General features: G+C 37.0%; 1 protein-coding gene across 1 annotated transcript in view; it reads right to left on the bottom strand.

Annotated features, from left to right (window-relative positions):
- Nucleotides 1-12172, bottom strand: part of UNC79 (unc-79 homolog, NALCN channel complex subunit) — a 104590-nt gene that overhangs the window by 80776 nt on the left and 11642 nt on the right. Inside the window, 8 exon segments of the mRNA XM_040558722.1 lie at nucleotides 1046-1086; nucleotides 2262-2350; nucleotides 4153-4217; nucleotides 5518-5647; nucleotides 6303-6358; nucleotides 7471-7563; nucleotides 9992-10137; nucleotides 10139-10160. Coding sequence (XP_040414656.1) covers nucleotides 1046-1086; nucleotides 2262-2350; nucleotides 4153-4217; nucleotides 5518-5647; nucleotides 6303-6358; nucleotides 7471-7563; nucleotides 9992-10137; nucleotides 10139-10160 — 642 coding nt within the window.

A 12172-nucleotide genomic window follows, 5' to 3' on the forward strand; every position in this document is an offset into this window, starting at 1 on the left:
TTCTACACTGAAATGAAAGAACAGCCTTGGTAAATTAAGTGTGGTGTGCTGTGCATCCCATCCACCTTGCTCATGCTTCTGCCTCACAGACAGACTTGTAGCAGTACTTCTGTTGGTGTGCTAATGTGATTGGCATACTGTGGGAGACATGGGTCAGACGTGCCTACGCTGCCTGTGAAAGCTGGCAGGAAGATTAGTGCATTTAGATTCACAATGTACATATAGCCACTATGTCTGTGGCCCCTAACTCCATAGAGAAATGTTTGCAGATTCAACCTGTAGTCAGTACCTACATGGTCTTTTGCCTCAGCAATATCTGATTCAGTGAATGTAGGTGGCTGAGTACTTCCCTTAAGTAAATGAAAAATTCTGTAATCTGGATTACGTTACAAGTGTAAGGAGACAGCAAGAAAAATCTCAACTGCCTAAAACTTTTCAGTTTGTAGAACAGAGGGGGAGGGGAATGTCTTTGTTCTGCCCTTGAAAGCTGTAATTTAGAGAATATGTGACTGCCCTTTAAGCCCAGGAAATTCTACTTAGTCTGTCAATAAGCTTTGTCTGCACTCAGGCAAATAATTCTACACACTTTCACTGGTCAATGGACCATGACTGGATCAATGAAAAATATTTTATGTCCTTTTCTGGTATCCTTTAAAACTTTCTGTTCATACAGTCAATTCTCTGAAGCTTTAAAAGCTTTAGAGTCAAAGCCAGATTACCAAAAGAACCAGACCCTTTTTTGGACACAGGTACTTTTAAAAAACTTGGCCCCACCTATGGATGCTTCAAGAATTGAAAATTTATTCAATTGTCTTCACTTCCTCACACATGACAATTTGCATACTATTTCAAGTAGAGGACTAGTTAATTCTCCATAGTACTTTAAAGACATTAAGCAGCATTAAATACAAGCTACTTCAAAATTCTACAATATTCCTTTAAAATAGAATGCAGCATTTCAAGTAATACAGTATGCAGAAATATCAGTGAGGACAGGGTTGTACAATTATGTTTAGTTTGCACCTACCCTTGAAATACCTCTTACCTTGCGGTAGAAGAACATCAATCAACCATTCACTGTGATCCCTATAAAAATTATATATCTAATTAGCTTTTCATTTCTTTGTGTATGCATTTATTTTTGCACAGAGGAAAGTTATCTAAATTAATGTGGTAGGATGACACTATTCCGAAGCAGCATTTTTACATAGTTTCATAAATTGCAAGCTGTTTTACATTACTTCTCTTTGTTGTGCCTGAATTATTGAAAATTACCACTCTGAGACTGGTATATCATGTTCAAAGCTTTTAAAAACTACTTTTAAGTCACTAATTTATTAAATGAAAATAGTGTGCGGTCTGAAAGTCTGAGGACTAAGAAATGATAGTGAAGAATGAAAGACAAACGTGGAAAAAATTTTACTTGTACCATTTACTGTAAGTCTCCTCAGAAGCTACACTTCTACTAAATTCAATTACTTTACCCTGCAGCTTTAAATCAATAACTTAAAAAACTAAGATGATTTCCACAATACTGCTCCTTCCTGCAGCTGGTATGATACAAAGGTGTCTGTTAAACTGAGGTCAAACAAAAAAATAATGCACATGTAGCTTCTGAACTAACTGTACCCTTGCCCGTTGGAACTAATGATTGGAAGTCACCTTAAGTACTAGTAGATCTTGTAAAGAAATGTGTATAAAATTTCCAATTAAAAAAAAAGTACGTGAGGTTAATTCATTTCAGGATATAGTCCTTTCATGAACTGGACAAGCCTGGACCAGTTTTAATTCTTTACTCTGCTGCTTCACAGTATGTGATAGAGAATAATCTGAAGTACATGCTACAGAAAAGCAACAAAGTCTCTGTGATCTTTCATTGTAACATACTTTTAATGACAACGAAAGGATGTGGAGAAAAAAATAATTAATAACCAAAAGCTTGCACATTAATAAGGTTCCCCTATCATAGTTAATTCATCTCACGCTATCTGTTCATTCAGAGATCTTAATTTTAAGGCTCATTACTGTCCAAGCTAGAAGTGCTAATCATGTGGGGTAAGTTTCTGTAATCCTTATTCATACTGAGTTTCACTATGCTCAATTTATTTCAAGGGGGGTTAACTATACACATCATATGCTAATCATACAAAAAAAAAAAAAAAAAGAAAAAGCCTAACACTCTTCTGTAACAGACTGTTCTGAACTGTGACATTTAACTGACAATACCTGATCATTTTCTGGCTCTTAGTATATATACCTACCCTGCAATTCTCTGGCTGCATTCCTCACAAAGATAAAGGGGAGGTGGTTTATCACCCAAAGCCACAGACAAGGATGGATCAATGCACATCTGAAACACAGAGAAGGAGAAGAATTAACACATCTGCCCATGGAAGTTCACTGAGAAAATGTTTGATACATTAATGCTAGTACAAAATATGTAATTAACATTTTGGTAACTGTTGAGAGCATTTAGTATTCCAAAAGATGCTACTAAGCATATGGCAATGGAGGATCTCAAATCATTTCTAATAAAGAAAAGGATGTAACTGAAAATGAGAGCCTATGGGAAAAGAACAAGGCATGTTCCAATATCAATATTGGATATTCGCTCTCTCAAGGACAAGTATCTTGTGTTATACATTCACATGCATTAACATTACATAGTCATGACACGCTTTTTATTCTTTCCAAAGACACAGTCACTGAGAAGACCCATTGCTCAGGGCAAGGTAAGGTAAAAGTCCAGATTTCTCTCTCTGAATAATGCCTCTTCCAGCAAAATCTAATTTTCATTCATCACAGTTGTTAACTACCCAGCACAATTCCAGTGACAGAATAAAGACTATGGACCGGTAGCTACCCTGGCAGCTTAGGTTGCCAAACTTATGTCCAAACTTCAAAATAATGTACTCTGTCTTGCATTAGCTTTTATCTTTCCACATGTCAGTCAATTACAGGACAGTATGCTTAAACACGCATTTGTTTAAGCACTTTGTACTACTTAAGGAAAAGTCAAAAAGTAGTATGCATACACAATATCTTAACCATTTAAAATGTTTCTTACTCCACCAAAGTGCTTTACAAAGGCAAATGCCTCTTTGAACGTTTCTCATCTTTGTTAATCAAATTTACATTTGTCTAGCCAAGAGACAACAGGCTGCATTCTTCCAAGTGGTGACAGATCATGACTGCTTCAGTCACACAACAGAAGCATGACGCTTCTGTTTTGCTCTGCTCAGTGATTAGTCTCAGTGTGGCATCATTACAACATGAAGCAACACCTTCCAGCTTTTCTTCCTGGGGAAAGGGATCATGGAGAATAATTGAAGTGGTCATCGAAGTGGTCCATTGCAGGGCTTGTGGGATGCATCACCATTAGGCCAATCAGTATAGCGGCCTCTGGAAAAGGCTAACTGAAGAACTTTTTGACTAATATAATTGTGTTATATGAACTGATGCCGGAAAAATTGGTTGTATCTACATATTTAACTACACACAAATCTAATTAACTAATTAGTATGCCAAACTGTAGCATGCTCTGGACTTGGGATGCTATTCTTGTCACTACAATTGAATAGCTCTATGATCTTGGGCAAACCATTTTACTTGTTATCTTGTGTATAAGCAGGAAAGCTATCATTTACCCCCTCTTAAACATGGGCTGTAAAACAGGTAAGTAAAGCCTTGTTGCCATTTGCTTTCGGACACATTCCAAGCAAAGGAATGAGTGTAGATGCATTGTATGACCTCAGTCTGATACCAAGGTGAACATACACCTCTGTAACTGACATAATATTTCACGTATATAATAAGATTTGCATATATATTTTACACACATACATGTGTTCAGGAAAACATTTAAATCGATTAGCCAGAAGCCAGCTTAGAATTTTTATAAAGTGCTCTGTAACCACTCTCACGTTTAGTATCAGACTTGAACACAGTTGTTGAAGGAAATACTCTATCTTGCTTCAGGCATCCAAAGAATATGTTCAGATAGTTCTGGCACCTTCAGTCTTGAAAGGCTCTGCTGTACCCTTAGCTACTGCCCTTAGTCATCTGCACATCACTAGGTCATACAGCTGGAGCAAAGTGCAATCTCCCCTGCCTCCACACAGTCGAATTTGACCTTGTAAGAAACAGCAGTACCTTCACAGCTGGTTTGTTAATCGCATTATGGCATTCAATGTGCTGGCAATGAATAGGATTCCAGGCTGCAAAATCAAAACACAGCAGATTAATCAACAGAGAAACGATATTTATATTCTTTGTGTCTAGCAGTATCAGTAAAGAACAAGATCCTCTTGTGTAAGTACTACATAAATACGAGAGAAGACCTAGCCATTCCTCAGGAAGCCTAATAACTACAATAAACAACCTAAAAAGAACAGAAAAAAGAAAGACACAGACATAGCCTTTGTAGGCCCTTCCTCATCTCATGAAGTTTTGAATGAATGAATTATTGTTCCCTTCCCACAGCAGGACAGTAGGAGTAACTCAATACATTAAATAACATTCACAGGCTAAATGAAAACAGTTATAATAAAGGAAGAATGGTTTAGCCACAGAAGGAGACTTATTTTTGTAATGACAAGAAGTAAACAACAAAGGTGTGTTCCAGCAGCATCAATTAGATGCCTTATGGAATGCCCCCAAGTGAAAAATGCCATGCAATTGCAGAAAACATGCAACTCATTCTGGGATACATTAACAGAAAACTTATATAGAGAAAAATGATTCCAGTCTACCCAGCGCTATTAATGGTTCAGATGGAATAGTTTAGTTTACAGACCTGGTTCCATGAAACAAGAGATAACAAGCAGTAAAAGAAAAATGATTAAAAAAATTTCAAGAAAATCTATCAACCTTTCAAGAGAAGGCTTTACGTACAAACATCTATCAGGAACTTTGGTAGACAGTTTGGTAGACAGAGGACCTTGTACTGTCTGCCTTCTCAGCTCCAGCTACGCTGCTGAGTTTGTCTAATATTTTCTCTCAGTATATTCAGTCTTGAGAACTTATCCGTTACACTGACTTCACCTGACATCACCTTTTTTTTTTTTTTTTTTTTGACAGCAACAGCCAGATAAAGAGCCTTAGCAACAGCAGCAGAGATAGAAGCTGGCACAACAAAAGCAATCAAAGCAATAATTGAAAGGAACGTAAGTCAGAACCCTTTTGAGGCCAAGAAAGCAGTTTCACAGACCATTTGGAATGCTGTATTTATTTCTTCTCCTGTTCTGCTTTAGGTAGCATTTGGAGTAACACAACATTTTTATTAACCACAATCACATTTTTTATTTTTCATAGCATCTTTTGAAAACACAGACAAATGGATATTGTATTGATATACTTATGGAATTACCAACTTACAGAACAAACGTTTTCAAAATACATCTTAGAACTGCAAGCATGTAATTATCACTCTCCTGACCATTTACTTTTTTTTTTTTTTTTTTTTTTTTTTTTTACTTTTTTTTTCCATTTTGGCTTATACAAAAAAGCTGCACTGACCTGTGTACTGCAGTCCTCTGTACTCACTGATTGCCCCAGGGGGTTTTAAATTGGGCCAATAGTGAAATAACATTTGCACTGCTGGAGGTTTAACTTGCGATGGTCCATAGGCTATGACATATAGCAAATCCTAAGGAGAGAAATGTACAGGATGTTTATTTTGCAAGGTAAAAACACCATTCAGTGTGTATTATTTTCTTTCACAAAGATACCCAAACAAATAAAATATAGTCATTTCATGCCCTACAAATTATCTTTTGTAACCTCTTACAAGTAGACTAGATTACAAACTTCAACAATATGTTTACAACTGGCCTCTGAGTTGGAATGAAACATCCAACATCTATGACCCCCCCACACACTAACATATAGTGAATGAAGCCTCTGTCTAGCCATGGGGCAAAGATCTGTGATATAGCTAAATAACTGCATCCTTCTCTGATTCATATACTCATAATACTCACCCAGAGTCCTTGGAAAAGTTCAGTCCCACATGAACTGAGAAGATTGGTGGTTATTAAAATTTCTGCCACTTGGAGCCACAACTACGTAGTATTTAGGAAAGGGCTTTTTTTTTTTTTTTTTTTAGAACTAGGGCTTTGTTCTACAAAAGGTAGAGCTGCTTCTGTAAACTAAAATTGAGGGACCTTCCTCTCCATAATTCAGGAGGATTGGATATAAGATCATTTAAGAATTCTTGGCACATAGTCAGTTCAATTTTCAAGTCATCTGGTTTTCGTTACTATCCAGTCATTTCCACAAGGTATATATGATCAGAAACTTACTTTCCATACTTCTTGTTTATATTTCATGAGGCATTCCAATAACTGGCAGTGATACACTGAGAGAGAAAAGACAGTATAGACATAATACTGAAATGGAAACTCAAGTTACAGAAGTGATGTAATTAACTAACTGGCTTTGCTTTGACAGTCCAAAACTCTACGTTTAATTTAATTACTTCTTATTTTAAAGGGTTTGCTGAAGGATCACTGCCCAGAGAGTTATTACAAAAGACCAGAAATAAAATATTACTGGCTTGTTTCTGTCAAAGTGCAGTAAGATGAGAAGTCTTACAATGGTACACCTCTTTGCAGAACCACAGAGATCTTTTTCGGACACGTCTCATTTCGGAATATCTGCTAATTCACTTAAAATTTGTCCTTCTGGCACTATATAAAGTTGTAAATGTGTATCTTGTCATTCATCGTAAGGCAGTAATAGAAGTCACATGTGACAGCACACCATTCCTTTGTGTGCCACGGTGTAGCATGATGTGACACGTCTCATGCACATACTGCAGTGTGGGGTTCCTCCTCACACTCACACCATCTACCCAGTTAAGTAAAAACATAAAATGGGAGGTAGTTGACTACTATGAAATATGACAGATCCCTCAGATTAAGTTTTGTTTTGGTTTGGTTGTGTGACCCCACTGATTTAACTGGGGTTGCACCGAAGCGAGAGAGAATGGCATTTACGGTTAGGTACTTCCAATTACAATTAAATTAATTATAGTTCTGTTCTGAGCCTGCAGCCAGCATTACCTGCCATCTTTAAAAAATGGTAACAGTCATGAACTTGGTGGGATATGAATCATAACGTAAGACAAACTTTTACTATGAAATTCTATACTCAAAGTTAATAGCGATTTCCCTCCAACCTTGACGTTACAAATCAACACTATTTTCTTATGTCAAGCAGAAGTAGATCAGACGCTTCAATCCTGGGTCCAATCCTAATTCTTCACCACAATGAAATCTTATCTACATAATGACTTCAAGCATGATGCTCAGAAGTACAAGTTCTGACTGAAATCATTTATTTTTTTATCCTTTGTTGGATTGTGAGATGGAATTTTATATCACCGAACTTTTTTGATCACGTTTGTCACAGAACTTCATGACTGATAGTTTCACAGAGAATTATACCATACTGCATGTTTACACATACCTGGATTTGATGTGTACTGCATTGCAATCATTAGCATTGATGACGCAGATAGATTGACATGTGCTGGAACACCTTCCCTTTTTGAGGAGCCCACTTAAAGGGAGAAAAAAAGATTTTTTAGTGTACAACATGGAAAAATGCAAAAAAAGCATACAACTCTGATTCCAAGTGTTGAAAAGAAAAATCCTAAGGTACCAAGTAATTAAAAAAAAAACAGAACCATACTGTATTGGTGGGGGTGAAACCCCCAGAAGAAAAATATGACTAAGAATATGGTATTGCTTCACAGACAGCACACCTGGTCTCTCAGATTGGTGAGATTTCTTCCTCAGAGCTGCATCGACCAGAAAGTGATCTTCTGAGGCATTCTCCTTCAGAACCCACAGACTGGTCAGAGCAATTTCAGTCATATAGTCACATGCACCTATGACTTGGATCGTAGGAAAGGCAAGGAGAAAGTAGAGGGAAAGGAAACAAGAAACGTAGAAAGCCTACTGTTGAGGTATACCGATGAAGGGTTGGTGCTAGCAGTAGATGGCTGTTGCGTATGGCACAGATTACTTCTCAGGGACCACATGGTATGAATTGCAGTTATTGGCTACATACCAGAAAAATCATTTCCCCTTGTTATTGTGAATTACGCTAAGGACGAACAGTAGCGCTGCAGTGTAGCTAAGCTGTTGTAACCTTGACCTCACTCAAAGTGGCTTGAGTTCCTTCTCCTCTGCTACTGAGTGGTTAGTATCAACTAGTATACTTGGAATACCCTGCACAGCGTAGGTGTTTATTTGCAGAACTGTATCATGGCAATATGGCTTCAAAGGCAACCTCCTACACAGAGATGTGGAACGTATCTTCCCCATTCTCATTCTACAGCTCTACCCCAAGCCTGTCTGCCAGCATTTGGGATAAAAGCACATAATTGTAACTAACAGTTCAGAGAGATGCTTTCATCCCTCCCATCTGGCTCTTCAGCTGCTTATACAATCTCTTGCACCCTCCCTTTCAGTTCGATTCAGAGCTAAACACTAGGAAGAGGAAAGGTTCTACACTTGCCTTGTGAAGGGACAGATCATTCCCAGTAGAGAAAGCCTAGGACGCTATTTAAGAACACACATGACTGGAAAAGGGAGACCTCTCTTTTCTGTCTGGTATTTCTCCACATGCCCCAACATTGCTATGGCTCTCTTTATTACACCTCAACCTTTTTTTGAAAGTCATCCACACACAGTAGCAAAGCATTTAATTATATTAGCTATGGATTTGGATTAAGCAGTTGTTTTGGAGATGTGAAGATAGAGCAGGAAAAGTTACCTACATCAGCTCCTTTTTAACAGGTAAGGTCAATGGGGAAAAACACATTTAGTGCAACTTTCTACTCTTAATCCAAAGAGACCTTCTCTAAGAAATTTCTCCAAGAACACTGACCAAAGAAAACCTTAGGTGTAAGTTTCCACAAAATCTTAATCTTGAAACACTGGACCAAACTTTTTTCTTTGTTCTAACATTTTCCATGCTCTTCAGTAGCATCAGTGGAGATCTTTGTACAAAAAATCACGTATTTTCCATAAAGGTCTGCAATGCAGATAAGGGGAGACATTCTCATAGAACTACAGAATGGCTGATGTTGGAAGAGACCTCTGTAGATCATCTTGTCCAAGCCCCTTGCTCAAAGAAAGGTCAACTAGAACAGGTACTCAGGACTTTGTCCAGCTGTATTTTGAGAATCTGCAACCTTTCAGGCAATCTATTCCAGTGATCACCTTCACAGTAAAACATCTGTTGGTTAAAACTGACTTTAATATTAATCTTAATGTTTTTGTCTGCAGAACATGGCTAAACCTCTCTCTACTACTGAAAGCCCATCAAGCTTTATCAGGTACAAAGATGGGTACTCAGAACACACTTCAGGATTCACAGTCTGCAGGAATTCTGAAATTAAAAAGTCCTATCACACCTTGAGGGAAAAAATAACAAAACAAAAAAGGCAGCCACTGTCAGATTCAGTTTTAACACTTACGAATCGAAGACATGCACTACTATTTAGTACAGAAATTAAAGACAAAAAAGAGAGAAAGAGAAAACTGGAAATTCATCATGGTATCATTGATCGTGGTATCATTACATTGATAAGAGTCATTATTGTACATCCAGATTTAGTGCAGATGCAAAAAATTATACATGTTGTTATTGCATGTATCATTTTAGCAGCACTCTGCCCATCAATTCTGTACTCAAGACCCCCTCTACTGGCACTGAAAGTTCTGTTAGTCTGAAAGCTGTGTTTCTTTATAGAATTTTATCTTTGCCCTTCAAGTGAAGAAAGAATTCACAGTAATACTTCATAATACATAAAGTATTTCCATTTGAAAATAGTTACATGGAATTGTTTTTGTATACATACAGTATATTGGTGTCACACAGCAATTCTATGACAGATTACACTGACTCTTAGAGTCTGACATTATAGCAGTGTACCATTTTTCTGAGACATAACAATACTAGAGTAAGTTCTACTTACAGATAGCCATAGGCAGAAAAGATGTGCTGAGATACTCTATAATATCCTTGTGCAGAAATGGAGGAAAGGTAGCTAATGTTGAAATCATTGTATAGGGTAAAGTACTCAAAATATCATCATTGAGAAAAGGAAGCAAGCATGTAGTAGTAAAAAATTGATTGCCCAAGATCTGTTGAATAAAATGAAATACAGAATCATTACAATGGAAAAACAATTATGACTATGTACTTTGTACAGATCTTCACAAAATTTACATTTAAATTCAAATTTTCCCCTCAAAGTATTTCAGAAACTTAACTCCCATAGTCACACACAAGTGACTTCACCCATCACTGAAGCCCTTCCTAAAAGAGAAGGGAACAGCTGTTCAGCAGTATTCAGAACAGTTTGGAAGGAATATGAATACTACAGCCAATAAAATCAACACACCTACATAAAGCGGCCTGCATTTAAGCAAAGGTGTTATTGCAATCAGAATTGATAAGTATCTCAGTATGAGAAGGCCTGCTTTTGCAAAAAGCTTCCCATACTATCTCTCAACAAAAATCAGATTTTGATCTTAATTACCCGTAAGAAAGCTACAAATTGCCTCCCACGTAGAAACTAGAGGGAACCTCACTGCATTTTGCAAACAGTATGTGATTAAACAGTGGATTTTATTTCTATGGGAAGCCATTGAGACCAAAAATGTTCAAAGCTTAAAAACAGTAAGCCATTTATAAATAGTTTCCAGACTTTTCTAATTAATTACAATATAATGCTTTGGAAGGGATACTTAAGAAACATGCAATAATTCAATATGTAAATAGAGGAGACGAGTTGCAGTGTAAGCGGCCATTGTGGCATCTTACACATGAGGAACTGAGCTGTGACCAATAACCCTCTGAGAAATACTAGAGCACCCAATGAACCCCAGGTTTGAACCTGTATGGTGACTACAATACACCATAAGGCCTTCTGCCTGCAAAAGAAGGGATTTCTTTTGTCACTGACTCCCTCTGCAACCTCAAGGTGTATCACACAGGTCTTCACCCTTATCTGTACAACTAGGACGATTTAAAGCTGCCTTTTAAAGTTCTCAGAGATCTGTAGCTGTAAACATCATGAGTCATAATATGCAGTTAACACTTCATTCTAATGTCTCTGTGCAACAACTAGGCCCTTAATGTCAGACAGTATTTGCTCTTGCAATACATATTTACTGTCTAAGTATTGACAATTTTGTATAGTCTGACAGGACCCAAGCTGAGGAGCATCTAGTGCACCAGTTTACTTACCCAAACAATACTGATTATTCAGTATTCAGATTTAAAAAAAAAAAAAAAAAAGGGGGGGGGGGGGAAGGAAAAAAACATACACACATACATATATATATATATATATAAAAGTCAAATTCTACACTGAGGGAGAAATAAATAACAAGTTCTACTGCAAAATGTAATTCTTCGTACACAGAACCAGAGGAAATAGCATGACCTTCCCCTGCCCCAAGCATGAGTCAACCAAATTATTTCTGGCAGATGTTTATTTAGCCTGTTCTTAGAAATCTGCAAGACAAAATTTCATTTGTTCATCTGGCAATTCTAAATGCTTAACCATCTTTACTGTAAAACCATTTTTCTAAATTTTCTTTGCCGCAATTTAAGCCCATTACTCCTTATCCTGATCCTAAACACAAATAGTTTGTTTATTCTCCTTGCAGCAATCTTTACATGTTTGTAATCATGTCTCCCTTCAGTTTTCTTTAAGCTAAACAATGTTCTTTCAGTTTTTCCTCACTCTTCACAGATTCTAGACCTCCAATCGTTCTTGTTTCTTTTTCCTGGACTCCTCCCAAAAGGTCCATGCCTTTCTTGAGACCAGATGGACAAATCTGAAAATTGTACTCCAGCTGACGTCTTGCTAGGGCTATTAAACTAAATAAATAAAAAATTTGGGTGTCTAATAAAGCATGTGTTTATATATTTTAGGATAATATTAATACATTAGTGAGTTATGGTCAGACTGTGATCTGCTGTAACACTCAGATCTTTTTGCAGTATGACTTTCAAGCTATTACTTCCCTCATTTCATTTCTTTATTTGATTTACCTTGCTTAAATATAGTATTTTACACTTCTTTTTTGAAGAGGCTTCAAAACAGAATGAAATTTGCCAAGATTATTTTGAATCAAATCTTCCA

The sequence above is a fragment of the Cygnus olor genome, chromosome 5 (assembly GCF_009769625.2).
Source record: "Cygnus olor isolate bCygOlo1 chromosome 5, bCygOlo1.pri.v2, whole genome shotgun sequence".
Taxonomy (NCBI): Eukaryota; Metazoa; Chordata; class Aves; order Anseriformes; family Anatidae; genus Cygnus; species Cygnus olor.